This window comes from Phyllobates terribilis, unplaced genomic scaffold (assembly GCF_046119375.1).
Source record: "Phyllobates terribilis strain yellow unplaced genomic scaffold, ASM4611937v1 Scaffold_5__5_contigs__length_657084704, whole genome shotgun sequence".
Taxonomy (NCBI): domain Eukaryota; kingdom Metazoa; phylum Chordata; class Amphibia; order Anura; family Dendrobatidae; genus Phyllobates; species Phyllobates terribilis.
Genome location: NW_027362765.1, coordinates 639389405 through 639404319, shown reverse-complemented (window position 1 = coordinate 639404319; position 14915 = coordinate 639389405). Strand labels below are relative to the sequence as shown.

At 45.1% G+C, this 14915-nt stretch overlaps 1 protein-coding gene across 3 annotated transcripts in view; it reads left to right on the top strand.

The window, feature by feature from the left end:
* Positions 1–14915, top strand: part of LOC141273817 (ornithine decarboxylase-like) — a 326868-nt gene that overhangs the window by 91002 nt on the left and 220951 nt on the right. For all 3 annotated transcript variants that reach the window (XM_073686196.1, XM_073686197.1, XM_073686194.1), the window contains one exon: positions 4716–4850. In XM_073686196.1, coding sequence (XP_073542297.1) covers positions 4716–4850 — 135 coding nt within the window. The remainder of the gene's footprint in view (positions 1–4715; positions 4851–14915) is intronic.

Genomic DNA, 14915 nt, shown 5'->3' with positions numbered 1-14915 from the left:
TCCTTTACTTGGGGGCTGAGGGTTCATTGGGGTAAAGGGGCACCAATGGCTTCATCTGCCCAGAACACCACAAATACCTAGCCCTGGCCCTGTCACCAAGTAATGAAAATAAAAGCTACCGATGATGAAAATTTGGCTCTTGTAGTTTGTAAAAAAATGTATTATCAAACATAAAAAAATTATGTTTAAAGCGCACCTGTCAGCAGGATTGTGCTAAGTAATTTATATACACTGTCAGGTAGGCAACATTACACAAATATGATACCTTGGTTCATGAAATCTGTCCTGTGGTTCTTGTGTAATCTTTACTTTCAGTTTGGAGATAATGATATGCTCGTGCTCCGGGGTGGCCTGTGGGTGGGCTCTATCTGGTGCTCTGCTTATTTATTCATCTGTATGCTCTTATGACAGGTTCCTGTGCCTTCACTGACCTGCCTCCTATTTTAATAATGCATCTAGTAGTGCGAGGCTAGGTAAAATAGGAGGCAGGTTAGTGAACAATCAATGAGCTGTCATTAGAGCATACAGATGAATATGTAAGCAGAGCACAAGATAGAGCCCACTCCACAGGACCCCCAGAGCACGAGCATATCATTATCTCCAAACTGAAAGTAAAGATTACACAAGAACCACAGGACGGATTTCATCAACCAAGCTATCATTTTAATCAGTGTAATGTAAGTTCCCTCCCGTAGGCAAATAAAAGGGGGGTTTCATGATAATACAGACCCTTCCATTGTTTGGTATTTTACCCCTTTTTTCTTTAGGTTAAGAAAGGATTAACTGTTTGAACATGTCAGCTGTGGGAGCCACGAGCAGATTATTCTGGTATGAACTGTTTTTTTGGCGGTCATTTTTCCTGTTATTTGATTGGCTGTCAGGAAAAATGCGGGAAGGAATTTAGGATATAAAAGACAACTGTTCGCCAGTTGTGCGGCATTCCAGCTGTCAGAAGACACGAAGATCCCGCCCTCCCTCCCCTTTTTATTATATAGTTTTTTAATTTTTTAAATCGCCCAGTGATTGCTGGGTGGATTTGGAATATTTATTGGTAAGTTATTTGTTTGTTGGTTATTAATATTCTATTTATTTAATAAAGTTACCCAAAATAAACATCACAGCCATTATTGATTCATATCTGTGTTATTGTGATTTTATTTATAGAAAAATGGGTTTTGTATTTATCATGTCGCCCACCTGACAGTTTATGTAGTTTACTGAGCACGATCCTGCTGACAGGTGCGGTTTAAGTAAATAATGAACAGCGCTACATAGATTACCCTTTCAATCACATGTGTAATTAATGTAAATGTCCAAAAAACATTTGAGGACAACAATTGCTAGATCATCTTTTCCTCTTTATGGTCATTTGCATTATTATGTATCATCATATGCATTATTTACAGTTGTGCTCAAAAGTTTACACCCCCCTGCATAATTTTTCCTTTCTTGGCCTTGTTTCAAAGAATATCAATGATAACAAAAAACTTTTTCTCCACTCATTGTTATTGGTTGGGTGAATCCATTTATTGTGTTTTCTCTTTTTAAATCATAATGACAACCAAAAACATCCAAATGACCCTGATCAAAAGTTCACACACCCCAGTTCTTAATACCGTGTATTGCCTTCTCTAACATCAATGACAGCTTGAAGTCTTTTATGGCAGTTGTGGATGAGGTTCTTTATTTTCTCAAATGGTAAAGCTGCCCATTCTTCTTGGTAAAAAGCCTCCAGTTCCTGTAAATTCCTTGGCTTTCTAGCATGAACTGTGCGCTTGAGCTCTCCCCAGAGTGGCTCAATGATATTGAGGTCAGGAGACTGAGATGGCCCCTCCAGAACCTTTACTTTGTTCTGCTGTAGCCAATGACCGGTCAACTTGGCCTTGTGTTTTGGATTGTTGTCATGTTGGAACGTCCAAGTACGTCCCATGCGTAGCTTCCAGGCTGATGAGTGCAAATTTGCCTCCAGTATTAGCTGATAACATGCTGCATTCATCTTTCCTTCAATGTTTACCAAGTTTCCTGTGCCTTTGTAGATCACACAACCCCAAAACATCAGCGATCCACCTCTGTGCTTTACTGTAGGAATGGTGTTCCTTTCATCATAGGTCTTGTTGACCTCTCTCCAAATGTAACGTTTATGGTTGTGGCCAAAAAGTTCAATTTTGGTCTCATTACTCCAAATTACCTTGTTCCACAAGTTTTGAGGCTTGTCTCTGTGCTGTTTGGCAAATTGTAGGTGAGATACTTTGTGGCATTTGTGTAGTAATGGCTTTCTTTTGGCGACTTGACCATGCAGCCCATTTTTCTTCAAGGGCCTCCTTATTGTGCATCTTGAAACAGCCGCACTGCTAGTTTTCAGAAAGTCCTGAATTTCAGCTGATGTTATTTGTGGGTTTTTCTTTGCATCTCGAACAATTTTCCTAGCAGTTGTGGGCGAAATTTTTGTTGGTCTACCTGACCGTTGTTTGTTTTTTACAGAGCCCCTGATTTTCCATTTGTTAATCACAGTTGAACACTGCTGACTGACATTATCAATTCCTTGGATGTTTTTTTGTATCCCTTTCCTGTGTTATACAGTTCAACTACCTTTTCCCGTAGATCCGTTGACAATTCTTTTGCTTTCCCCATGACTCACAATCCAGAAACGTCAGTGGCTGGATGAAAGATGCAGGAGTCTGTCTGGATCCCAGAAACTTACTCAGCTTTTATGCACACACACTGATTACAAGCAAACAGGTCACATGTGAGATGTTACCTTTAGTAGCCATTCAAACCCATTTGTGTCAAATTCTGTGCATGTTATCAGGCCAAAATCACCAGGGTATGTGAACTTTTGATCAAAGTCATTTGGATGTTTAGAGAACACAGTAGTTTGACAATAAATGGCTTCACCCAACCAATAACCATGAGTGGAGAAAAAGTTTTTTTTTGTTATCATTCATATTCTCTGAAACAAGGCCAAGAAAGGAAAAATTCTGCCGGGGTATGTAAACTTTTGAGCACAGCTGTATATGCTTGCTTTTAAATGTTATTTTTTGTACCTGTCTGTTCAAGGGTTAAACATTTGGTTTCAGGTGTGGTGAATTAGACCTTTTTGTATATAAGTGTTGAATGCCTAACCACTCATGATACAAATAAGGACCACAATGGCACAAAATGTGTAATCGGATGGTTCTCTTTTATTCCTTAATATTTGATATGGCTTATTTCAGAATTTCAGAAGATTTTAATAAACATCATTGATTTTATTCCATTTTGGACACTGGCATTGTTTCTCTTCCTATTCCATTGGCTCCACTGCCTGCCGTGTGGTCCATGTTTCGAGGGTGAGATGACTGCCTCTTTGGTACATTCACTTACCGGTACATATGGTACAGTTGGCAGCACAACAGAGGAGTTTGCATTAGGTGTGACTGTATGAATTTTATAAATTACCTCAAGCTTTTCTTCTAAAGTCTGTAAAAAATCTATGACTACTGATGTTTATGAAGAGCAGTGTGGCTGAGGCAACTCATTCATTTTTACTTAGAAGGGTCAGTTGCTTCTGTGGCACCCCAGAGGTCTGGTTACCACAGTAATAGAAATATTACGTCTGAGAGCAAGTGGGAGGTTTCCTGGTCAGGAGCCCTTAAGCATGCAACACCTCCTGCCCAGACCTGGGAGGGGAGGAATCTGCCCTATATAAACTGGCTCTGGGGCGGGGTTAGTGAGTCAGAGCCTGGAGTGAAGTTCCAGACACAGGGCAAGAAACAGCAGGAGCTCTGTAGGAGCAGGAGCTGAGTGCCAGGGACTGGAAGCAGATATTGCTCGTCCTGGCTGAAGAGACTACGACCGGACAACGGAGTCCGAGGCTGTGGGAACCTCTAAGTCCAGCAGCAGAACCCAGCCGGCAGGGGATTCCAGGTCCTCTGGCCATAGAAGCACGGAGACTCAGTCACAAGGAAGGGACCAGCACCGCCATCGAGGAGCGGAGGCTATCAGAAGGCCCCAAGTCACCAGCCATACGGGTGAGCACCACACGGTATACTCAGGGACGTGGGCTACTTCCACTCGCTTACAGTAAGGTAGCCAGGAAGAGTGCAGATAGACGGGGAGGCCTACAACTCCACCTGGCCAGGGGAACTTCTGTTTGTTCACAGACTGACCAGGCCCCTTATGCTAGCCAGTACTCCCGGGAGGGTCTGCCTTAATATCATCAGTAAAGACCCTGAACTGCACTGCAAAGACTCTGAGTCGTTCCTGCTTTCTCACCGCATACAGCACTACTAGTACTGGGACGCCCGCGCACCGTCACTCCCATCATCCACATTCCCTGCCCTGAGGCAATACTCTTCCCGTGGGGAGTTATCCCATCTTTAGCTGCGCACACCACACCGGCCTCAGTGGACTGCCTCGCAGCGGCGGTACACCCTGACCGCAATCCACGGGTGGCGTAGTCGGGCATTAAACCACAAAAACCCTATAAAGACTGCCACTGGTTTGACCACCCTGAGCCACGGGACCGGGTCGCCGCCACGGAGACTACAACCCCCAGAGACCCGGCTCCGGGTATCCCACGCACATGCACACACGGCTCAGGGGGCGCGTCACTTCCATTATCATACAGTTTCTAGTATAGCAGAAAATATAATGATCTTGAGCATATAAAGATTATAAAGGTATTGATTTATTTTATTTTTCCTGATTATTTTCCTACCATCCCTCCAATGCAGGATGATCCTCCGAATTGTCGCTAATGACACTGGGTCACATACTTTCCTTAGTAAGAAATTTGGTGCCCCATTACAAAAGTGTGAAAATCTCTTAAAGATGGCAAAGATCCTGAATTTACCGGTAATTGGAGTCAGGTAAATACCTATTGTTAAATATATTTACTCAGAATTTCCAATTTATATAAGTGAGTATGAAACACAACCTAGCTGCACAAATGCAGTCAAATATATACTGTATTTCAATGAAACCAACCATAGCCGGAGAGCTGACTTATCCGGCACCACCCAGATGTCGCTCTTTCCAGCGTTGCACCACGTGATGGACAGCTTTCTCCCTCACATGTACATAGAGAAAAAAGTGTAAGTCACCTCCCATGGCGCTTGGAAGAGCCGGCCAGTAGCATAGCTGGACTAGTCTCATCATTAGCTATAGTCCCTAGCCAGACCTTTAAAGCATATTTTCTCTGAAATGGCAGAGTATTTTAGAGAAATATATACCTGGCTGCAATCATGCTGCCAGGCTGTGGTTCATGCAGTCTGTGGTTTGGGCATCATGAATCGCCTGACAGGTTCTGTTTACACATATTTGTATAATGGAACGATCAACAGTCACTGAACATGAAAGACAAATATGATTGTCATTCTTTTTAGATGGTCATTTATTGCACGCTAAATAGTTGACTCTATTTGTATTTGAGGGAACAAATACATAAGCACATTAAAAACCATCATTCCCAATCCTTGCTTTCTCCAACAGCAGTCAGGCTGCTCCTATATACATGAGGTTGTTGGTGAATTCGCTCACACGAGACGATCAACTTAATGGGGTAATCCGGAACTATTTTTTTTTCTTTTCCTTTGGACTTATGAACTAACAGGCAGGTAGTTGCTAACTACTAGTGATGAGCGAGCATACTCGCAAGTACTCGGTACTCGCCAGAGCATCTCAGTACTCGAGTTGCTCAGAGCTCGCCGAGTACTTGCGAGATGCTCGGGGGGATGCTCGTGTCCCCTCCCTGCATGTTTGGCGCTCTTTACAGAGCCAATGAACATGCAGGGATTGCCAGCCAGTCACTGTAATGCCGCAGGTATGTTGGTTGTGGCATTACAGCGATTGGCTGGCCCCACAGCGTCATCAGGTCTATATCAGACCTGGCGCTACTGTGCTCGTCAGTCTACTCCGCAATCAGACAGTGTAGGGAGAGCTGCTGCTGAGCTAGGGAGAGATTTGCTTGTTTATTAGGTAATGTAGGTAGAACAGAAGTATATTACACATATCCATCTCAACAAACAGTCCTTCTGAGGACTAATCCATCTGCAGAGATATCAGGCAGCCAGTGTATATAGGCAGGCAGGCAGGGTATATAGCAGACTGCAGTGCATATAGCACAAGAGGCTCCATTCCAGTTCTGTCTGCTGCTGCTGCTGTTAGACATTTCTAGACATAGGCCCAGGTCTCAGGGGCCAGGAATAATTTTTTTTGGATCTTAATCCTCATTATTTGCTTAAAAAGCAATCCAGAGAACACCGTTTATCTGCGCCATTTGCTTGTTGGCACTGCAGAATACAGCCAGGTCCTTTACATATTACTGCGCTAAAAATCCAGCTATTTAAAACTGTGGATTGTCCATCACACGGATCACATATAATTGCGCTGAAAATATTGCCATTTCTGGCCTCCATTAAAATTTTGTTTCAGTGTGTCAGTGAAGTTATTGACACCGGTTTGCTGTTAAAAATATTACCTACCGGCCAGCTATTTAATACTGAGGTTTGTCCAGCACACGGATCACATATAATTGCGCTGAAAATATTGCCATTTCTGGCCTCCATTAAAATTTTGTTTCAGTGTGTCAGTGAAGTTATTGACATTGGTTTGCTGTTAAAAATAGTTGCCTAAAGGCCAGCAATTTAAAATTGTGGTTTCTCCGTCACACGGATCACATATAATTGCCCTGAAAATATTGCCATTTCTGGCCTCCATTAAAATTTTGTTGCAGTTTGTCAGTGAAGCTATTGACACCAGTTTGCTGTTAAAATAGTTACCTACAGGCCAGCTATTTAAAACTGTGATTTGTCCGTCACCCGGATCATATATAATTGTGCTGAAAATACTACCATTTCTGGCCTCCATTTAAATTTTGTTGCATTGTGTCAGTGAACTGATTGACACGAGGTCGGCGCTGTTAAAAATAGTTACCTACAGGCCAGCTATTTAAAACTGTGGATTGTCCGTCACATGGATCACATATAATTGTGCTGAAAATATTGCCATTTCTGGCCTCCATTAAAATTTTGTTTCAGTGTGTCAGTGTAGTTATTGACACCGGTTTGCTGTTAAAAATAGTTACTTACAGGCCAGCTATTTAAAACTGTGGTTTCTCTGTCACACGGATCACATGTATCTTTTCAGAAAATTCTGCCATTTCTGGCCTCCATTAAAAAAAAATTTCAGTGTGTCAGTGAAGTTTTTGACACCGATTTGCTGTTCAAAATGGTTATCTACAGGCCAGGCATTTAAAACTGTGGTTTGTCTGTCACACGGATCACATATAACTTTGCTCCAAATTCAGCCATTTGTAGTGAGCGTGGAAGATATTGTCCTCCATTTAAAATGGGCAAGGCGCATGGCAAGGGACTGGATGTGATGGTGATGGTGCATGCAGAGGCCAAGGCCGAGGCCATGGGCGAGCTGAGATTGTGCCACAGCAAACACCCGCATCTTCTCGCCCGACCTTCCTGTCCCAATTCCTAGGTGACCACAGTGTTAGAACCCTTCTGTTAGTTTTTGCTATCTTGTGTTTTGCGGTCAAGTGACCAGCTGCCTATATATTCCAGCTCCGCCCTTCTGGCTTTGCTGAACTTCAGTGGTTTTTGCCTGTCTCTCTAGCCAGGTGCCTATCTCTGTCTAGTTCGCTTAGTCCTCTGGGACCTCTAGTACTTTTTGTCTGTTTGTCTTTTGCTCTGCAACAACTTCTGTTAGGAGGTGTCCCATTTTTGTCCCAGTCCTTAGTTCTTTTAGGGACCCCTCCCTTTATTCTATAGGTCTCCGTTCAGACTAGCCGAGGACGAAGGCGGGTCTGTTCACAAGGAACAGGCTGCCCGCTACATCGTAGGGATTCAGCTTAGTCTTACTGTAGGGACAGCTTTCCCCTTTCTTTCCTTAGTTTATGTTGCAGATCATAACAGTAAGTCCAGCCCAAAAAAAACTAAAAGGAAAGAAATTCGGGGATCAGTATGGTTTCCGTCCAGGATTTGGCTCAACGCCTGCAGGGATTGTCTCTGGAGGTAGCCGAGCTTCAGCATCATGTGAGTAGCTGTCCTGGAGCGCATTTTGTCGAACCAAAGGTAGGAATACCTGATGTATTTTATGGTAAACAGCAAGATTTTTTTTCCTTTAAATTGCTTGTTATATTTTCGTTTGAGACCAAGGTCCTCTGGGAATGAATCACAGCGCATTGGTTTTATTATGTCACTTTTGCGCAATGAACCATAGGGGTGGGCCTTTTCTCTCCAACCTAATGATCCGTGTTTAAGTTCTGTTGAAGAATTTTTTTCTGCTATGGGGCTATTATATGACGATCCTGATCGAATCTCATCTGCTGAATCAGAACTTAGACGTTTGAATCAGGGGTCAGATGATGTTGAAATTTATTGCACACACTTCAGGAGATGGGCCTCAGAAGTTAAATGGAATGATTCGGCGTTTAAATGTTTATTTCTTGCTGGTCTGAGTGAAAGCGTTAAGGATTTGCTAATTGCATTCCCTGCACCTCAGACTCTGCAGGAAGCTATGCAGCTAGCTGTTCATGTGGACAGGAGAATAAGGTCCAGGGTCAATGATGTAAAAACTCCTGTAACTTCAGGTCCTAGTTTCCAGAAAATCTGCTCTGACAGCGGAGAACCAATGGAGGTTGGGGCGATGTCACTCCGCTCTCAAGAAAGAGATCGGAGATTCGCCGAAGGTTTGTGTCTTTATTGTGGTAAAGCTGATCATTTGATTAAGTATTGTGAGCGTCGTTTAAGTAAAGAAAGAAAAAAAGGTCAGTTACGCCCGTATAACTTGTTTACGCTCTGCGGGAGTGTTCCTTTCTGGGAGTACTGCTCTGCAGGGAGATTTGATTGAATTTCAGGTATTTGTGGATTGTGGTTGAACACTTAATGTGATTGATAAAGGGTTTTTGGAAAAACTTAAATTGAAATCCAAACCTTTGTCATCTCCTATTTCTGTGGTTGCAATTGATAACACTCCTTTGAAATGTATAACTCACAAGATTGCTGCATTTCCTCTCACTATCAATGGTGTTCACCAAGAAATTTTGGACTTGGTTGTTTTGGATAATTTGCCCTCTCCAGTTCTAGGATTGCCTTGGTTAAAACTGCACAATCCTTTATTGGACTGGTGTACTAATGTGATTAAGTCTTGGAGTCCGAAGTGCTATTATAAATGTTGTAATGGTCGCATTGCGGCTGTGGAAAAAGGGGAATTACCTGTACCTATTCAAGATTTTTGGAGGGTTTTTTCAGAGGAGGAGTCGCAAGTTTTACCTCCTCATAGGGATTATGATTGCGCCATTGAGTTTGTTCCGGGTGCTACTCTTCCCAAAAGTCGCTTGTTTAATCTGACTATCCCTGAAAGAAAGGCCTTGGAGGAGTACATAGAGACTAGCCTGGCTGCTGGTCACATTAGACCTTCTAAGTCGCCTGTGGCAGTCGGAATCTTCTTTGTTAAAAAAAAGGACGGCGGTTTACGTCCATGTCTGGATTTTTGTGAAATTAATAAGATTACTGTACGCAATTCCTACCCATTGCCGTTAATTCCTGACTTGTTTAACCAGTTAGTGGGAGCCAAGTGGTTCTCAAAAATTGATCTCCGAGGGGCATACAATTTGTTACGTGTGAAGGAGGGTGATGAATGGAAAACTGCTTTTAACACTCCGGTAGGTCATTTTGAGAATCTGGTGATGCCTTTCTGTCTTACCAATGCACCTGCATTTTTTCAGAACCTTATTAATGACATCGTGAGACCTTTGATTGGTAAGAATGTGGTTGTGTATTTGGATGACATTTTGATTTATTCACCAGATCTAGAGTCCCATTGGCAGAGTGTACGTGAAGTTTTGCAGTTATTGAGTGATAATTCACTCTTTGCTAAGCTGGAGAAATGTGAGTTCGCTGTGCATAAAATTAGTTTTTTGGGCTACATTGTCTCCAGCGAGGGCTTTGAGATGGACCCTGTGAAGGTTCAGGCTGTGCAGGAATGGCTTAGGCCTGTTGGTTTGAAATCTATACAGAGATTTTTGGGTTTTGACAATTATTACAGGAAATTCATTAAGAATTTTTCTGTAATTGTTAAACCTCTAACCGATCTCACCAGGAAAGGTGCGAATACGGCCCAGTGGACTACTGAGGCCATTGAAGCGTTTGAGTATCTCAAAGAGAGGTTCAGTTCTGCCCCTATCCTTATGCAGCCTGATGAGACCAAGCCTTTTTTGGTCGAGGTCGATGCTTCATCAGTGGGGGTCGGAGCAGTTTTGTCTCAAGAGAATGAGGGTGGAGTACATCCTTGTGCCTTCTTTTCGAAAAAAATTTCAGAAACCGAACTGAATTATGATGTTGGAAATCGGGAGTTGCTGGCTATTAAACTTGCGTTTGAACACTGGCGTCATTTTTTGGAAGGCGCTAGATTTCCTATTCAGGTTTTCACAGATCATAAGAATTTGATCTATCTGGATGCTGCCAAGCGCTTTAATGCCCGTCAAGCTAGGTGGTCACTTTTTTTTCTCGGTTTAATTTTTCTGTTACCTATATCCCTGGTACTAAGAATGTTAAAGCCGATGCTTTATCTCGCAGCTTTTCTCCTACGGTCGGTGCCGAGGAGGAGGAGAGCATTTTGCAGAAAGGAGTTGTGGTAGGGGCATTGGACTCTGATTTGGAGAATGGGATTCTGAATGCTCAAGATGATGCTCCATCTAACACTCCCCATGGGAGGTTGTTTGTGCCTAGAGCCTTTAGGAGAGATTTGTTTGTGGAGTGTCATGAGTCTCGGTTGGCAGGTCATCCAGGAGTTTCAGAGATGAAGAGACTTATCAGTTGCAGTTTTCGGTGGCCTGGATGGCAGAAGGAAGTCATCAAGTGGGTGCGTCAGTGTACTGTGTGTGCTAGGTCAAAGGCTTCACATACTCCTGCTGCGGGGTTGCTTTGCCCTCTGGAGGTTCCTAGTGCGCCTTGGACGCATCTCACTATGGATTTTATTACTGATCTTCCTGTGTCTGAGGGTTTTACTGTCATCTGGGTGGTCGTGCACCGTTTTAGTAAGATGTGTCATTTGGTTCCATTCATTAAGTTGCCCTGCGCCAAGACACTCGCTAAGGCGTTTGTTAAGGAGGTTGTCAAGCTCCATGGCGTCCCCACGGATATTGTTTCTGATAGAGGACCTCAGTTTGTGGCTCGCTTTTGGCGTGCTTTTTGTGACAGGTTGGGAGTCCATTTGTCATTTTCGTCTGGTTATCATCCTGAGTCTAATGGACAGACTGAAAGAAAGAACCAGGATGTTGAACAGTTTTTGCGTTGCTTTGTGGCAGACAATCAAGAGGTGTGGTCTGAGTTTCTGCCTCTCGCAGAATTTGCTCTTAACAATCATACATCCTCCTCTGCTGGGTGTTCTCCTTTTTTTGTTGTACTGGGAGACATCCGTCTTTTGTTTCATTTTCCAAATTGGGGTCGGCGGTGCAGGAGGAGGAGAATTTTTCTGGTGATTTGGAGAGAGTTTGGACTAATGTACGTTGTAACCTGCAAGAGGCTAACAAGAAGTCCAAGAAGTATTTTGACAGGAAACGTAAAGAGGTTTTGTTTACTGTGGGTGACATGGTTTGGTTGTCCTCGAAGAACCTGTGGTTGAGTATTCCCTCTAAAAAACTGGGTCCTAAGTTTGTGGGTCCATTTAAAGTGCTTCAGGTTGTTAACCCATCTGCTGTCAGGTTGGATGTCCCTACTTCCTGGAAGATTAATCCTGTGTTTCATGTTTCCTTGTTGAAAAAGGCTGACGCTTCTAATAGGGACGCCAGTGTCACAGTTCCTCCTGTGGTGGAAGACGGTGAATATGAAATTTCTCGTATTTTGAATTCAAGATGGCATAGAGGGAAATTACAGTATCTTGTCTCCTGGAAGGGTTTCGGTCCCGAAGACAACTCCTGGGTAAGGACGGATGATGTCTCTGCTCCTAGGCTTGTTAAAGCTTTCCACAGGAGGTTTCCTGATAGGCCTGGGCCTGGAGGATCCGGAGGATCCTCATAGAAGAGGGGGTACTGTTAGAACCCTCCTGTTAGTTTTTGCTATCTTGTGTTTTGCGGTCACGTGACCAGCTGCCTATATATTCCAGCTCCGCCCTTCTGGCTTTGCTGGACTTCAGTGTTTTTTGCCTGTCTCTCTAGCCAGGTGCTTCGGTGCCTATCTCTGTCTAGTTCGCTTGGTCCTCTGGGACCTCTAGTACTTTTTGTCTGTTTGTCTTTTGCTCTGCAACAACTTCTGTTAGGAGGTGTCCCATTTTTGTCCCAGTCCTTAGTTCTTTTAGGGACCCCTCCCCTTATTCTATAGGTCTCCGTTCAGACTAGCCGAGGACGAAGGCGGGTCTGTTCACAAGGAACAGGCTGCCCGCTACATCGTAGGGATTCAGCTTAGTCTTACTGTAGGGACGGCTTTCTCCTTTCTTTCCTTAGTTTATGTTGCAGATCATAACACACAGCACACGACTATTGAACCCAGAGCAGTGTCAAAAGGTTGTTGGTTGGATAGCGGATAATGCTTCCAGTCACTTTGCCACCACCACCCTGTCTTCCACACGGTCAAGTCTCAGTAGCCGTGAGTCTGGACTGCATATTCCTCACCCTGATCCTCCTTCCTCCCACCATGCTGAGTGCCCGGAGATAACTGATCCCACACTTGGACACTCCGAAGAGCTGTTCACTTTTCCATTTTTAGATTCGGGCCTCTCGCCCAGTCCACTTGAAGCAGGGCAAGAGGAGATCGCATGTAGCGATGCCCAAATATTTGAGCAGCCACGGTCACATGAAGGCGACGGTGGTACAGTCATTACTGGTTGGTGACACTTCTAGACCCACGCTACAAGGAGAACTTTCTATCTCTTATTCCTGAGGCGGACAGGTCTACAAAAATGGGGCAGTACCAGAAGGCCCTTGTTGCGGAACTATTAAAAAATTTCCATCTGAAAACGCTGGCGGCAGAGGTCACAGTTCATTGGACAACCAAAGACTACAGGCGAGAGAGACACAACTCCAATCCAGCAGAAGCAGGGGAACACTGTCAAAGTTCTGGGAGAATTCTCTCAGCCCCTCCCATCGCACAGGCCCTGAGGCGCGGGGTACTCTCACAAGGAGTGCAAAGTTTGGGAAGATGCTGAGGGAGTACCTTGCTGACCGTACCAATGTCCTCCATGATTCCTCTGTGCCTTATAATTATTGGGTATCCAAGCTGGATACGTGGAATGAACTGGCTCTCCACGCCTTGGAGGTCCTGGCCTGTCATGCAACTAGCGTTTTATCAGAGCGTGTTTTTAGTGCCGCTGGTGGAATTATAACTGATAAGCGCATCCGCCTGTCAACAGAAAATGCTGACAGGCTGACTCTTACAAAAATAAACAAGGGCTGGATTGGGCCAGACTTCTCAACACGACCGAATGATAGCCGCGTAACATAAACTCAAATCCAATGTGTAGCATCGGCGTCTCTGCCTCCTGCTGGGCAGAGACGCCGTTCCCCTCACCGCCGCGGTCCTGGTCCGGCGTTTTCTTGCTCTCCTGCTGCTGTGGCACTCCCGGGCACTGTGCTTATGGCGTGCACGCGCTCCCTCCCTCTTAACCCTAGAACGCATACCTGGGGCCTCGCAGGCCCGCCCTGTTAATTGTTTTCTATTTTCTGCAAGATTACTTTAGTTAGAATTTTGAAACTCTAGGTATTCCTCAGGTATATAGTTGTTTGTCATTTTTGTTTGAGTTATTCCATGTTATTTGCACACGGGCCTAAAAGGCCTCAGGTATGTGCAAAAGTAGATTTTTATGGTCATGCGTTCTAGGGTTAAAGGGGCCGCGCCGTCCTAAAGAGTCCCCAGCCAATGGCTGGAGGACTTCTCCTATATAAGGTACCTCCTCCAAAATGGAGGTGCCTGTGCAAGGTTGCTGTTCCGTGTGCTAACACTTGCTTCAGCCCTCAGGTCCCGCTGCCAGTCAGTCCTGCCTGCCAGTCTGTGTACAGTACAGCCCGCCAGTCTGTCTAATAGTTCTACCCGCCAGTCTGCCAGTTACCTGCCGTGCCCACCAGCCTACCTACCTGGAGCACCTGCCAGTTACCTGCCGTGCCCGCCAGCCAGCCTGTCTAGAGCACCGACTAGTAACCTGCCGTGCCCGGCAACCTGCCTACCTGGAGCACCTGTCTGGCTATCCGCCGTACCAGCCAGCCTGCCTACCTGGAGCACCTGCCAGTTACCTGCCGTGCCCGCCAGCCAGCCTACCTAGAGCACCTGCCAGTTACCTGCCGTGCACACCAGCCAGCCTGCCTAGAGCACCGACCAGTAACCTGCCGTGCCCGCCAACCTGCCTACCTGGAGCACCTGTCTGGCTATCCGCCGCACCCGCCTGCTTGCCTACCCGGAGCACCTGTCTGACTATCTGCCGTACCTGCCTGCTGATCTACCCGGACCACCCATCTGCCTTCCTGCCGTGCTCATCCGCTGTACAAGTCAGTTCCTGTCATCTGACCTGTGGGAGTCACCTGCTCTCACACAAGGTCGGTCCCAGAGTGGCACCTGGTTCACCTGCCCGGTCCCTTCCTGGTTCACGGAGTTGACTAAGCCGCCGTGTGACCTGGGTCAGGCTGAGTAGGCACTTAGTCACGCCCCTCTAGTCCCTCCTTGCACCGAACCACAGAGGTTCCACCACCCGGACCCATAACACAATGTCTTTTTTTAGGAGGTGTATTCCCATGCAGCTTTTCAGACCCACACATGGGTATACTTTTCCTGATTTTGGCTATTTGCTCTTGTCCTCCTCCTTCTCCTCATTCACATCCTCCACCACCATAGCACCAGGGTGACCATGGTCCGTGATGTAACACCCACATAATTTTTTTAAAGGGTATTTATGATGCCCGTAAAAAAAATGTTTTTACAGTATGTTCATGTATACCC